This window comes from Chroicocephalus ridibundus, chromosome 3, assembly GCF_963924245.1.
Source record: "Chroicocephalus ridibundus chromosome 3, bChrRid1.1, whole genome shotgun sequence".
Classification (NCBI taxonomy): domain Eukaryota; kingdom Metazoa; phylum Chordata; class Aves; order Charadriiformes; family Laridae; genus Chroicocephalus; species Chroicocephalus ridibundus.
Window position 1 is genome coordinate 24,496,597 of NC_086286.1, and position 16,561 is coordinate 24,513,157.

The window sequence follows — 16,561 nt, forward strand, 5'->3', positions numbered from 1 at the left end:
CAGTGGTTTTAAACTAAAAGAGGGTAGATCTAGATTAGATTTTAGGAAGAATTTCTTTACTCTGAGGGTGGTGAAACACTGGAACAGGTTGCTCAGAGAACGTGTGGGTGCCCCATCCCTGGAAGTGTTCAAGGCCAGGCTGGATGGGGCTTTGAGCAGCCTGGTCTAGTGGAAGGTGTCTCTGACCATGTCAGGGGGGTTGGAACTAGGTGGTCTTTAAGGTCCCTTCCAACCCAAATCATTCTATGACTCTATGACTCAAAGAAATGGTATTGCTTCTGTTAGTCATACGCGTGTATATATATATATATATATATATATATATATATGCAAGTATAAATGTCTCCATGAATACAATGTCTTTCTGAACCTGCATTTTGCCACCTATATTGAGATACTATGTATATTCTACTTGACACTTGTTTGTTTAAATGTTTGGCAGTAGAAAAAACTCTAGTTAATAAAGGGTTCAAATACTGTGAAATGCTGCTGAATATCTCAAGGTGCACGAATAGGATTGGCTTTTAGCACTTTTAATGACACCAAAATTAGCTATAATAGGTGTGGGAATACATTGAGGCAGTGTCTTTTGAATTATTATTGCTGAAATAGTGTATTAACAAAGAGCCATCTTTTGTTGTTCTTTTTTTTACCTATTATCAGGTTAAACATACAGAGAGTGTACGAACTATGCAGAGTTTTAGCAAGGCCAGTTGAACACCTTAAAAATCGTTGAAATTTTTTGTAAGATCTGGGTCAAAATTGATTATGAAGTGCATTTTTAAATAAGCAATCCTTGTTAATTACTTTACATTTTAATTATATATGTTCAAGTATTCAAACAGACAGATAGCACAGCGATTGGCAGAGTTAGTATCTAGATAGATAAAATGAATACTAATTTACTCTAAATTCCCCAAGGTTTCTGGTAAGGTTTTAGGCCTAGATTTAAAATTGCCAAAATTTGGTAGGACAGAAAAGGGGATGACTTTGATTCTACTTTCTAGTTCAGACCACTGTTTGGCAAAATTGCTTCCATTAATTTTTAAATACCTCTGTAAATCAGAGTCTTATTTTTGTAATTTCCTGCACATGTGCTGTGCATGATGGATGCCCTATTTACTCCATCCTCTGCAGGGAGCTGGCAGTCTGCAGAAATTTAAGAATCTGGAGGATCAAAGCCTTTGGTACTTAATAAATTTGCATATCTTCTTTAGACCAGTACAATGTGTTAAAAGCGTTACTTCATCTTTTCCCTACTTACAATATTCTCTCAACTGCAAAGCCATTGTAGATAATACTGCTTTTTCGATGGTGGAAGAGTATCTGTCTTGAGATATTACCTCATACTTTGATTTCAATATTTTCCACACCTTTAGTCTGTAAGAAAATATGTTACCCTCCAAAATATTATGATAGGTTACAAAAAGTACCTCTTGTCTGCAGGGAGAATGACACATTTTTCTGTACCCATGTTCTTCACAACTAAGAAGGGGCTCTGTCAAAGCCAGCTTTCTGGGACTTCATTTCCAGGAACAATTTTCTAAAGTGACAAACACTATGGGGAAATCTGTGCTAACTGTTAAAAAACCTACAACTGAGTTATTTGCAGTACTGTCATGCTAACTTCCACCTCAATAAGACCAAAGAAATCTCAGGAGGGGACTCTGCTAATAGCTTCTCACTGACCTCCTTCCATCAGGCCCTTCTGGTGAATGGTGGCCCAGTGGTGAATATGGCAAATGAGGTGTGAAAGCACAGATATTATTTTTTTTTAAGACTATGGTTCTGACTCGTCAGGGAAAATAAAAAAAAAAAAAAAAAAAAAGAGAAATGAGTTATACAATAGATATATTTTCCCCTAGAATTCTCTGCCTCAGACCTTCCATCATGGAAACCCAAGCATGACCTGGAATATTAATTGTGTCAGGTCAAGCATACTGGCAAATGTACCATTTGTTACCCAGTCATCCTTAGCATTACATTAATATTTTGAATCATTTTGCATTTCTAACACTCTATCATTTAGTTTCCTCCCAATCATTTTCTTATCTTTATAATTAATGGTGGCATATAAAGAAAGAAAAAAAAATCATAAGAAAACAAATATTAATTTAATGAGCATTAGCAAAGAAAATATTTGTGGGTTTGTTTTTTTTTTAATATTCAGTATTACTTCTAACTCCAATCCTATATTTAGCCTATGCTGTAGAATATCCATTTTTGTCTTTTCCCGTTTATCATTTCTATATGGAGAGAAAAACTTAACTGTTTTTTTTTTCCCAGAATACAACAAAGAAATTATTAAGGAGCTTGCCTTGAAAGCTAAAATATGAAGGAAGAGAGCAGAATAAGAAACAGAAAGAGGGAAGGAAGAAAGGAAAGAAAAATGTGCAGGTAGAAAGAGAAAGACAAGGCTGTGTTGATTACGCTGGTAGTTCCTCAGAAAAGATCGGTGATCCCAAGTGGTATAATAAAACGTGAACACTTTTAGATGCTGGAATTTTTATTTATGAATGAGTTAGTTCTTATTCTTCTTTCTTATTTATTAACTGAGCTTTTAAAGTCTACATATAAATTTCCAAACAAAATATGTCCTAATAAATACAGTGCAGGTACTGCACTTTAAATAATTACACATATGCAAAATTAAAAATCAATGAAGTTAAGCTGAAGATAAAATGTAAGCATGAAGTCAACAGAAAGCATATCCTCAGATCTTTAAAATAATTTTTACTGTAATTTAACTAAAAATAATAAAGGTATGCTGTATTTCAATTACTTTTCCCTATCAACTCTGAAAGTCTGAAATTATCAATATATATCATGAATATAAATGTTTCATTTAACAGTAATCAAATCTTGACAAAAATAGCTTTGAAGGAGGAAGACTTTGCAAGTGATTGTCACAGTAAGAACCTAAATAAAGTCCTACTTTCTCTTTCTGGTCTTTTAATGAGGAGTTAAACAAGAAGGAAAAGACTTCAACAAAATAGGGACTTAACTTGAAAATCCTTTTTTGCTCCATTGTAATTTGTAAAAAACTAAGCAAGCTGAGAGGAGAGGTAAGAGAGCTTTAAAAGCCATAAAAGTAAAAGCATGAAGGAGAGCTGTGAATGAAATATTTGCTAGAGATGGGATTGCTGAATCAACACTGACCAGTGCACTTCATCATAATTATCAGGACATACTACTGCCAAGGGATTTATAAAAATCCCACTCAGCAAATAATTGCCCTGCTGTTAGGAGATAGTCGGAGTGTTAACACACTGTCACAGTCCAGAGTTTAGTAAGATATTCAACATTCAATTACTCTTGCTGAGAACTAAAAGGAAACATGATCATTCCTCAGCTACTGCAGTTATGCTTCCACATGAATTCCAGTGAACAATCTTGTTAATCCCCAGATATAGTTTCTCTAGGAGGTAAAAGAAATACCTTAAAACATTAATGATTCACAAGGAAAAAATGTGTTTAAATGATGTTGCAACCATGTCTGTAAAAGATAAGGAATTTAAAACTTCTAAAAAAATAGTTTATTACAGGCTGTCAGAATATTCCATATGTAGTGAAAATAAAAGGATAACATCTTTCATAAGAAATTTTTTGGGGGCCATCTATAAATATTATGTAAATGCTGTTCTAGCAACAAGTTTAATAAAAATGTGCCCATCAACTCAAATTCGAAACATCAAAATATTTAAGCCACATCAGAATGTATTCTACTAGGAATAATCTGTGATTTTTAAACTAATATGAACACATTTTTGTATTAACAATTATGAAATAAACAGTAAAGTTTATTCAGATATTGGAAAAATACTAAAGTGTAGTTCACACATTCCAAAATGAGATACAATTTCCTTACCATGGCTGACAATAGGAAAAATGTCACCCAGCTTTATAAATCTACGTTCAGTTCTCACCGAGCTAATGCTACTCCTCAGGCCTGATCCTGTAATCCTTATAAAAATATACTCTCAGAAATTTAATCTAAATAAGAATTGGAGAACCTAGTCTATTACTATGCCTAAGGTATTTTAGCTTTTTTTGAGATACAGTTTTCATGCAGAGACTAAAAAATTCATAAATGACTGATGAGTAGTGTGTATTCTTTCAAGTGGGATTAATTACCTGTCTTCTGCTTAATATATATTCTGTTTAAACAGAGTAATAGAAGCATTAATTATTGTTATTTTGCCTTCAGATTGTAAAGCTTGGTTCAGTTCTTTTCATCTGTGAAATGTTTGCTTGATATCAAAATAATAGTGCGATGATGTTTTAAATGCACATTTATAAGTAAACCAGGCTGCAATTTTATGGACTATACAATGAGGTGTTAAGGAAATATTCAAGTTCTGTATCCTGGCCACAGACCATAAAAACGACCTCTAAACCTGCACAGGCACTAAGTTCAATTGCAGGAAACAAAACTGTAGTTGAGTCTCCAAAGAGGTACCAACTCCTTGGGTATTTAGGCAACAAGACAAAAGAGAAACAAACTCTTAGTTTAATGCATGGATCATTGCGGCACATCCAAAACACAGCAGCCCAGAAAATGCAGAGGCATCCCAAAAATGTATCCACCTTTCACTGATTCTCTCTCTGATCGAGGCTTACTCTGTCAAATCTAATTCGTACACGGGCTCTTGATGACATGACTAGATCAGGGATAATAACTTGAATGAGTGAGTGATGGCATGGGAAACAATACTTTTATGATGAAGACACCAAACAGACACACAGCACTCTAAGTTCTACTGACTTCTCATTTGACTGCTAACTGAGTTCAAAACAAGCAGAAAAATACATTTTAACTTGCTTAATAACTTTATTTTAAAAATAGGAATGGGAAAATCCATTACTGTTATTTTTTCTTTAAGAAGTGCTGCGGTGAGTATGGGGTCATGTACAAATTCTAAGACTCTCTGAAAACCAACCTGTTTCTACAACCACCCTGTATGAATGGGAATTAAAGAGCTTGCTTACTCTGAAGAATAATCTCTGAGGGTGATTTTATTCTTTCATGTCTCAATAACTGCATGTGAACACACAGACAGTTTTTCCTTACTTCACAGGATTATTTTGAGGCTAAAATTATTTATGCTTGTGAGAAGTTTTCAGAGCCTTAGAACACTTATTTAAATGCTTGATATTACTTACATCTTTACAATTAAAATTCCATCTACTGTCATTGTCATAATGGAAAAGATAAGCTTTGTAAGAAAAAAATCAACTCAAAAAATTCACTCCTTTTCTTACTGGATTGAGAAAATCCTTGTAATGTAATGTAATTATACCATTTAGTATCTTTGAATTTGTAACACCAGAAGTTACCTACAACAATATATCAGAAGACAGGAGAAGCTCTTCTTAACAGATAGAGATGGAAATCATACAGAAATTTCCTTTGTTAATTAAATAATTGCTAAATATAGAGAATTCATTCACTTCTCCAAAAATACATGTATGCAACTAAAAAATGTAACATTTTGTTTCCATTCATTGTTTCTTATGTCTATTGCATTGTGCTTACATCTGAATCTTCCCTCAGGGACATATATGCTGACAGATTTATTAAACAATTTGCTGTAGTAAACCTATAGGCTTAGACAATGACTAAAACCTTGAAAAGTGGCAGTATATTTAAAAAAGCAGTCTTCAATGAGACCAATTAACAATGAAGTGGATGTTTAATGAATGGTCATAGTATAGTATACAGGAAAGAATAAAGAGGGAAGAGAGCCATGTTAGTCAGATTAGTAAAGGTTGTCAGAAATGTGTAGAAAAGAGCGATGTAATAAGAGAAAAATGAAAAGATGAAGATTTTATTAAAAGATTGTTGAAACAGAAAAAATGCAAGCAAAGAAAACATGCAAAATAAAGGTAAATAAAACAATAGATGGGGGAAGATACACAGTTTTCATCATGTCCGTTGCAGGACAGATACAATTCCCAAATTAACAGTATATATTAGATACTAAACAAAAGCATTGAATATTGAATAAACTGTGCAAGTTAATGAAAGAACTTTACCATTATACTATTCACTTGCCTAAGAGCTGAAAAACAAAAGAATCAGTGTGTACATCACTCATCTTGAAGTCTCATTAAAGCAAGGATACCATCAGTGCCACTTCTTAATCAACAGGAAGGTTTGCTGTTGAGAAATGTACGGCATTTTATCTTCATGACTTCTCCCATGCCATTCCTAACCTTCCTCTTCTTATGCATTTATCTCTTATTAAGCATGTACTTATTCTGATATAATAGTTTCAAAAATTACCTGACCAAGACTGTACATCACACCAAATTTGTATAAACACCAGACAGACTACTACGCATCAGCCAAGTTTGTCCCAGTAACAATTTCAGGAATGTCAGTGGATTTCCACTCTATATAAGTGTGTGTGAACGTGGCTTTCTGTGTGAGCTATTTATTTTATATCTGTACTACATTGTAATTTCCTTGCAATAGAGATTCTTAAATTTGTGTACCACATCACACACAAAGCCAACATTCAATACATAACTCACTTTTACCAGTTTTCTGACTCTGCAGCAATCCAACCCTTCTGCCACCCCAATTGACAGTATTACACAAAACGTGGTCATGTTTTTCTAAGATCTCAGCATGTACGCTTTTGATAGATCACACAGCTTGTCCTTTAAACTCTGCCATTAATCCTACCCACAGGAGTTGAGCAAGAAGTTTGTTGTCTAGAAAAAATCCACACAAATAGAGATTATACAATTCAGATGCTGAAAAAGGCAGCTACCTTCTAGCTAGTGTATTTTTAAATGACTAATGCTAGATGCAGAGATGCTAAATGCTCTAATACATGGTAGATACAGCAGAGATAACACTATGCTATAATAACATATACTTAGTATGAGTGACATGGCTAGTAATAAGCTAAAGGAAGCTCTGAGAAATATTGCCATGTCTATCTGGATATGCTTTTAAACAACCGAGCTTGCACAGAATCAACCACAAAACAGCACTCAAACTTTACATCCTATTGTGCGTTAAGCTCTTTCTAATGACAGATGACTTTTCAGTGTAAACTGTTCCTGATTTATTTGCACAGTTACCCAGTTATCAAACAAATTGAAATGATTTTATAATAAGCAGCCTTTGGGAAAAATAGAGTTTCCAGTACTTTCACAGAACATGCTTAAAATTATTAAACTACTTGTATTTCTGAGTTCATTCAGTTGCTATCTTTAAAAAATAGGATGCAAATATCTTGTTTTCTGGGAAGTGTGTCAAAGGGAGAAATTACTCATTTCTGTTGGAAGCACTTTCACTTACCACTTGTGCTAGAATGAGACTTATAAGAAGAATGAATGGGAAGGAAATCCTTTTATTGACTCTGGGGAGAAATACATCTGAAGTGGTGCATAGCCATCTATTTCTTACAGTAGCAAGGTCAGCAGATAGCACTTCCCCATCCTCTTTCCATTGCTCCCTAACCTACAGAGTTACCCTTTTCTGGGCATGAAGATCACCACGCTTGCCATCTTAGTTTTGGTTTTGATTGCACTTGCCCTCTCTAGGGAGACAACCACCCCTTCTTAAAGAAAAAGAAAGGCTGATTGAAAAGAATATGAGCAAACCTGGAAAACCTACGGAAGTTGTAAGCTTTGTCACTAAATTCTGTCTGGAAGAAGATGAAGGCAGAGCATGCACTACATTCTGGAGGTGTATGTTGGCTTCCAGCACTTGCCTTCCTTTTACATGAACATGATACTGTGTTGACTAGTAGTAGAATTACAGTCCTGAGTGTTCCAAGGATGAGTAATCCCAAAGGGCAAGAGCTGGACTCAAATTCTAAGCCAACTAAAGATTTTTGAGTGTGTGTGAAAATCACTTAAAGGTCATTTTTGGAATTCAGACATAGTAGAACTAAGCTTCTAGACATAAACATTTTTCTTTGTTCAGGTACAACGTCTTCCAGAGTCACAAACAGCTCAGTTACTGGCTGCTTTCAGTTTACCTTACTTTGTCCTTCTTTTTGACAGAAACATTAAGCAACATTAACTGAGATTCCTTTCAAGCGAACTGAGATTGTGTGTATAGTGCCCCATGAGGCACAAGAGTTGAACGATTTTCCTATAGTGAATACCTGTGAATAGACTGATACGTCTGGCTTCCAATGTGGAAGTGAATACATGAAGAAGGCTTGCTGATCAAACATACCTGTCACAAGTACTGTAAGAAGGATTTAATGTAATTTGAGAATCCTTTGGAAATAATATTTTATAAAAACAGAACACTGTAGCATGAAGTGCTTTATACACTAATGCTATTTAAATATAGCTGCAAGCCTGTCTGAGAGCTAGGAAAGCTCACTCTCTCCTCTTTAATTTAAATGGGATTTTTTATGGTACAAGCTTTGGAAAGTACTCAGAAATATCTGACTTCTTGGCAGAGAAGTGATGAGTGGATATTAAACACCCATGGATAGGTAGGGATGTTCAGTGATTGGGGCACCTACATTAAAAAAAAATTAACCATTTTAGTTCAACTTCAGGAAGTATTAGTGCTTATAATGAATGATAATTTCACACCCTCAATGTTTTAGAGACAGGATAATAAAATTACAACAGTAAAGAGAGAGGAAATAAAATGTAAAAGGTAAGAGCTAATTCATTCTTCATGCTAGCTCAGTCCTTGGCCTTTCCTGAACAGACACTGCCAATAGTAACAAATTATGTATAATCATTTTGTGATGTGGACTGCTCACTCGGGACTAAGCTCAAATGACCAAACTTGCAGCCTTGTCTCTTAAACTGTGGATCTGAAGATCAAAGGCCAGAGCTTTATCCACGGAGTCCTCACCTGTATAAGAATAAAACTGCCAGATGTCCAGAGACAGAGTGGGTGTCAAACAGTGTCATTTTAGACCAATTGTTTTTCAAGCTCTTACAGGACAGCACATTAGGTTAGAAGCATATTAATCAGTTGTGCCTTCTGAATATTCATTAGCCTGCTCCAGGAAGGATTTTGTGGCTTTTTTTTATTCCTCACTTAGAACATTTACACCTGGTGTAAGTGCAGTACCTTCAATAGAATTAACTCCTGATTTCCAGTAGTGTAAAAAGGGGACAAAGACAGTCAGTGTAATGTTTATGAATTGCCATCTCTGTCGACAGGAAAAATGTAATAAAAAAAATACGTTAGCATTGAATAGTATTTGAATTTAAAATATTTCATTCTGTGAACTGACAAACATGAAATAATGACTGATACAATTGATAAAAGTGGTATAATTTTGAGTTCTACAACAACTAGAGAAGAAAAACGAAACTGGTCCAAAAAACAAAAGCTGAAAAGTAACCTTCAGGCATGTGTTTGCTACCTTTATACACAAAAGCTTTAATCCAGAGTCAACAGAAGTTTGCTAAATGACTGCCATTACCCTAAAGTGGAATTGCTTATGGAGTATGGGTGTTACACAGAGAGAATAAGAATGGAAAAACTCGGTTCTCATTGCTGAAATTAGAACTTTTCACTGTTACTCACTTCATGCTAACATCCCCTTCCTCCTCACAGAACATTATTCTTACATTTTGGTTTTTTTAATTTCCATGACTTTACAAGACACGCAGCTCCTTCCACCACTTACTTTCTCCCGCTCTGACTCCTTTCAGTTACCACTGCCTTCTGCTACCCACCGCACTGTGGGTAGCACAGTAGTGCTGGCACCACCTGGTAGCAACAGCAGTGCTAGCACCAGCTGACACACTTGCTCCTACTCACAGACTCACCTGAGCATTGCTGCTTGCTCTGTCAGCAGATACTTAAATACAGGTCCGCATTCTAGCTTGGTACTGGAGCTCTGGATTTAGTCTGTTATATAGCTAATTCTAATCACCATTGTAAGACAAAGACCAACTGCAATATTTCTTGGAAGGTTGGAAATACCAACGACAGGAATCATGCAACTCCATGTTCCAACAAATGTGGACTCTTCATACACAATTATACAAAGAAGTGCCACCAATGGACTCAGCGATTCTATCTTTCTTTGACTTTAAAAGTCATTTGTCAGCATTTTGCAAAGGACAGCCCTTACTACAAATGTCTGCATTGTGAGTATGACAAAGAGCAGAAGTAAGAACCTATTTTGTTAATACAGAAAGGGGAACTACAGGGATATAGAAGGATAATCTACATAGCTAAACATGTTTATAATAGAAAACCACATTCAATAAGTAGCTCATTTATTAATGACCCAGGATTATTACTACTGTAGTGGAAATAGCATACTGTGATTATGGATCAATAAGAAAAACTTAAATATTATAAGTTTCATGTCTCAATAAGAAATTGCAATGCCGTTCATGATAAAACAAACAATGAAAAAGTACATCTGCACTGTTATTTCTATTGTTACAAATAAGAAATGACAAGAAATATTCTTAACAAAGGCAAAGGTTTGTTAAATATGTCCTGCAGTTTTTATCATGTTCATCATGAAGTCATAATTTATCAGACCATTAAGGTAAAAACGGGCAAGGAAAACATTGTTATATATATATACATTTTAAATTCTGAAATATAGAGAATCTTATTTTTAAAGTGGAATTTAGTTTGGAAGCTCCACAGTTGCCACTTCACATTAATTTCTTGCTGTGTTTTACACCGGAATCTCTTGTAACAAGCAACCAGTAGGCGGAGCAGACAACATTACTTAACATGTGATAAGAAGGGCATGGATTTGACTGTTGGGTTTTTTTCATAATTAAGGGAATCATGTAGGAGAAACTTCCTTCAAACAAAAGAAGCTCATGTGTGTAAGATGTTACTTGACTAGTTAATGATACTAATGGCATATATAGCAAGTTGATTAAAAGCTCAGTATTCCGTTACCATGAAGTTTCAGAGCTCATGCTTTATTTCTCCAGACATTATTTGGCAACTAACTGAATTTAAATCAAATAAAAATTTACTTTCTTTTTTCCAGCCCACTCTTATGCCTAGAAATAGGATTATATTTGTGTTGCATGGATATTACTGGCACTACAGAACAAAAATACGTAGCTGGTTTTTAGTAAAGCAAAAAACTGTTTTGAAGTTGGCAGGATGCGTAACATTGTACTTTCACAGAAAGACGGTCAATAATTATATTATTAATATAAATTATTAATATACATTATTAATAACAGCAAATTAACATTACTACTCTCAGTAATTATTGATTATGCAAATATCCTAACTTGTTTAACTTTCTTTTCTTTAAACTTCTTTGCTAAAATACTAACGTTCTTTTGTTGAAATTAACTACTTAGTTCTTACGTGGATTAAAATAATTGTGTAAATGCAACGTATTTCTACAAGTAGCAATGGGAAATAGTCATATTTGGGTAAGTTTCTATGGCAAAATACATTCAGTCAACTGTTTGCAAAAAATACAAGAAAATTGTAAAGTATGGTATAATACATTTTTTATTATCCAGTGATTTCCCTGAATGTCAGTTTCATTGCGATGATACTCAATATACAGAGCTCCCTCCGAGAAAGGTGGGGAACTGCAGACAAAACAACTTAAATGTAGGTATGCCTATATAATATTTTGTTAGCAGATCAAACTCCTTGTTCCTGAGTTCAAAGCATGCACACACTTATTCTGCCCATATTTTGAGCTGACCAGAAGCTGTGTAACTGCATTAATTCTTGAGCTAATATACCGTGGCTCTCAACAGGGCTAATTAGTTTGGGTTCAGCCCCATGTTATAGCTCCAGATTGGCTTGGAAAGTAATCAAAGCAAGCTCACATCTGTCTATATAAGACTATGTGTATATACCTGGTACCAGCAACAACAAATAATGCATACTAATTCAGAGTTTGATAAACATTTCTTCTTTTTTTTTTTTCTGCATAAAGGTAGCAGTTTATGGAAGAAATAAATGCTTGAATAGGAAGTTAATTCATGAAAAAGACAAAACGTTGACTTCATCATAGGCCACCCTATTATATACATACTAGGCACCCTTGTACATTCATGATACTAGCATTTTTAAGCTTTACTTTTTGAAATGTAAAATAATTAATTAGAAATTAGAAATGGGCAAAACCTTACACACATACATACAATCTGTGGAATAAGACAAGCAAATTCTGCAATCAATAAAGGTTTCATAGACTTTAAGGCCAGAAAGGATCACTGTATCATCTGCCACATTGTGCATTGCTACAATATTTGATCATCTCCCTGTTTAACCTGTAACACACACTTCTGGGATGGGTTTCTGGGCTTCAGCTTGTGGAGAGTGGAGAATGGAACTTGACATGCCTTTCTTTACCAAAACTGAGGGGCAACAACTCCTTAATGCCTTTCTGTCAATAAGTAAACACCCTTTTCTTACCCTTTTTGCCTAGAGTAAAACAGAATTATTCAAAACTATAGGATATATTTGAAACAATTATTGCAAATACAGATTTTGGAATGCTGCCTGTATAACCTGCCTGAACATCTGCAGCCTTGATGCATAAGGTGGTTTAGCTCCATCACTGCACCTTCTTATGCATTCCAGGAAGGGGAGGAGAATGTAGCTAATTTTAGCAGATCATCTCTGCAGCTTATTGGGCTTTAGTTAATGCATGACTCTACAATAAGTCCAGTTCATCAACCTCCTCTTTTCATTTCCTATGTGCCCTGCTTACAAATTATGTTTTTTCCTTGTATCATTTAAAAGTGTTGACTTTTGCTGCCTCGTTCTGCTGTGATATGAATGGACCTTGCTCAGTAATACGATTAATTATCCTTTGAAGACAGCAAGACACAGATGTAGTCAGATTAGAAGACCAGGCATATAAAGAGTAAAATTTCAGACGCAGAGCATCAAACCAGTAAATTCTGCACTGAAATAATTTGCCCTGTATCTTAGCAAGATATCAAATTCTATAACCATGTGCAGTTGTAGAATACAGACTTTGATTGCAACAAATAGTTTACTTCATATATAGCTTTGCTGGTTTTCAGGTTGTCTGTAGGTGTTGTATTGATTTACTCTCCTTCGTGTTTTGAAATACAAGCTGCAAAAGAAGCTGGTTCTTGGAGCACAGTTCTGTGATAAAAGGAAAAAATCTGTGGGGTCCGAGTCCCAGAATTCGCAAACCACCTCAGTAATCAAAACCAAGAATATTTTTGCTCTGCAAAACACTGCTACCTAAATTCTAATTCTGTAAAATTAGAAACTGCAGGGTGGTTGGACTAGATGACCTTTAAAAGTGCCTTCCAACCCAAACTATTCTATGATTCTGTATTAATGTTTATGCCTTTGTTTACATAAATTGTTCCATTCAAAACAAGAATTCTCAATTTTCTACAGTTTCAAACAGTATAAAAACACTGTGCAGATTATTCTTAATATTCTAGATTTACATCTGGAAAATCAATTATTGTGAGCTAATTTCAGTTATTAACTAGCTCCTTTGTCTAAACACCACTCAGAAAACTTTTAGTGTTATTTTCTACTAATATTTTACTATGCTATTTTTTCTTGCAAATAAATTTGATTTATAAATTGAGATTTCATAACTGATATCCAGTGAATTAAACTATTTCTGTTTAATGGATTAACAGTTTGTACACACAGATCATAGTTAACCACCTATAAAAAACAAGCACTTAGTTCATACCCTGATTGCATGTTAATTGTTTAGTCTTATGAAGAACAATGAGCCACCAAACATTTATGGACAGAAAACCTTTTTTTTACAAAAGTTCACATAAGGCGACTAAAAAAAGCTTTACCAATCATATCAATTTTGTATAAGATATATCTACTGCCAAGATATGTCATACTGCCACATCTGTAAAGCAGCTTACATTAGAAACCTTGAAAAAATATACCACTTTTATCAATACAAAACAAATTAATCAGTAAATATTTAAAATTTATGAGGCATTTCTATGTGAACAATCACACTAAATAAGCTGATTCGGGCAGTTCTAGGAAAAGCTTTAGCTGAAAACCTGCATTTGCAATCTATCCCCAAACCAAGCAGAACACAGCACAAATCCAAGCATTAGCTCAATTAAAAAAAAAAAGGGGGAAAAAAAAAAAAAAGAAATCCCTTCTCAGCTTAATAACTTGTTAGTTCTTGACAAGTGCAACAACACAACAATAAGCCAGTCAAAATGAGTTTTTAAAGCGAGGTTATGCCCTTCGTGTTGTGTTATCACAGTGGCAGATCAAACTGCTGACTTGGACTCTTTCTGCCAGCAGTGCTGATGCTGCCTCTATGAAGCTGCTGTCACAGAATAGTCATGGTACCTGCTCTTGCCTATAGAAAAGCACTAAATTGAACTCGAAGTAGTGTCTTTGTGATATCTTTTCAACAAGTCATGTCCCATTCAGCCTGATAGTTTATCTCTGTCAGGCTGGGGGCCCAAGTGGTTTGCATGAGCTGTCAGGGACAGGTATACCAACCTTCTCAGTGCTAAGGAGGTAATGCATCTTTCGGGCTTGGTATTTCTTTTCCTTTTCTTTCTTTTCTATGTCTTTCCTTTTCTCCTCCTTTTCCTTCATTTCTGCGTACTCTTGGAGTTCATTCCTGTAATAAAATAAGTCTGCTGACTATATTAGAACAATAAAAGATGTGCTAAATTTTTTTTTTACTTTAACCCTTATATAGCTTCACAGTGTTCTGCTATTATGTATTAGCAGTATACTGACAACACTGGAAAGCAAAATTACAGTTCATTCAGTTCCACAGCAGCAGGATTCTACATGGATATGACTGTGAAGAAACAGGATTAAAATGATAAAAAATACGAATAGTATGTTCATTCATATTAGAATACGTCAACCTACGTATTTTTATAGCTTGATAAAATAGCATTCATAGATGTCCTTTCTTTGTCTTTAAGAGTCATTTTAGTTTTAATTTCTCTAAGTGGAAGTTATTGTAATTTAGTGGTTGCAAAATACAAGGTGTTCACTTGTGTTTCAGCTAGTGCCTTGCAAGGCCTCCTCCTAATCTGCAAACAGGGGAGACCTAATGGAATAAGAGAGAATAGGAGACACAGGGTAAGAGTTGACATTCACTCCTAGACCCTTGGGCCTTTTGTAAGGTTGAGAATGTAGGCATAGAGGAGAACTGGATGTAAACCTTTTATGCGTGCAATGTCCTTAAGAGAAGCGTTAGGCTTCTTGCACAGGTCACTTTCTACTCTGGTCTGATAGCAATGGTACAGGCCACCACACAAAACAGGAACGTAACTGCCTCATGAGCCACTGCATGACAGAGGTTTGCAACCACACAGTGTCATCTGAATGTGTAGATCTGTGTATTCAATAGGTCGTAGAAAATTCTTTCATTGTAAAAGAAATAAGGAACTGTACTTAATACCAGTTCTCAAAGAATGGAGAAAACTCATGATTTTAACTGAATGTTTAGAGGAAGACTTTAACAGAAAATGGGCATAGATTTTCTCCTCAATGGCTTTTTTTCATAGACCCAGGCTTGCCATAAATTATGTAAACAGTGGAGTGAATTAATTCTATGAATTAATGCTCTATAAGAAATGAAATTCCGTGCTATTTTGCACAGTGCATGTGTATGGAATTTTTTTTGACCCAGTTAAAAAAGGTTAGTTTGATTAACATTTCTTATTTTTGTTATTAAGAAATGGCTAGTTCAAATTAACCTGGGTGCGAAAGACACCAAGCATATTCAGTCAAGCATTTAGATTGTTTAAAAGGTAATTAAGTGAGTAAATTCTAGTCTTTATTTTTTTAAGCATGTGCGTATATGATAAAATGAAAAGCAAAGAAAAATACACTATTCACATGTCTGGATAATTCAAATATTCCAGCAAAACAAATTATTTAGAGAGGTCCACATTAATAGTCTCAGTTGTTTCAATGAGTACCAAATAAGACACTCTAGGACAAGGGCCAAATCCTGTCCAAATGCTCATGAATAAGTTTGTTGATATGAATAATCCCATAGGAAAGTCGTATTGCCCTGAAAGTTTTTTTAAGATTGTGACTTAGACTTATTCTTAATATTTTAATTATCATAATGTTAAATTAGTTTATCAAAATATGTGAAAGAGCAATAATTGCTTTATAAATATGAACACTACGAAATCGCATTGTTAAATACAAGTTGCAACGTAGAATTTTTATTTGTTTCATGCAACCTTTCAAGTTTTTATCAACTAAAATAAATAAAATATTAAGTAATTAAATAATTTTTTTTCAAATGTAAAAGAAAAAAATAGAATGAAAAGGAAATAAATTAAAGATTGGAAAAGATGTATAGGTCTGTTCCAATCTCTGGAAATATTTTTTGTTGCAGTTTACTGTTTAAGGCTGCTAATACAATATTTCATACAAGGTTACTTATGAAGCACACTGACGTTTAAAAATCACCATGCTATGCTTTTGCAGCAGTGTAATTTTTTTCCAACATAAGATTAAATTGCAAAATAAATGAATTACTTAGAGTGGCATGGCCCCCATTTTGCCACACTTCTCTTGAAAATTGCTTATTAATATGAAAAAAGAAGTTGGAAAATAGCCTGTTTTACTTTATGC

At 34.5% G+C, this 16,561-nt stretch overlaps 1 protein-coding gene across 3 annotated transcripts in view; it reads right to left on the reverse strand.

Annotated features, from left to right (window-relative positions):
- The window catches only part of SPATA17 (spermatogenesis associated 17), an 87,464-nt gene that overhangs the window by 39,205 nt on the left and 31,698 nt on the right, over positions 1-16,561 (reverse strand). For all 3 annotated transcript variants that reach the window (XM_063330971.1, XM_063330970.1, XM_063330968.1), the window contains one exon: positions 14,447-14,570. In XM_063330971.1, coding sequence (XP_063187041.1) covers positions 14,447-14,570 — 124 coding nt within the window. The remainder of the gene's footprint in view (positions 1-14,446; positions 14,571-16,561) is intronic.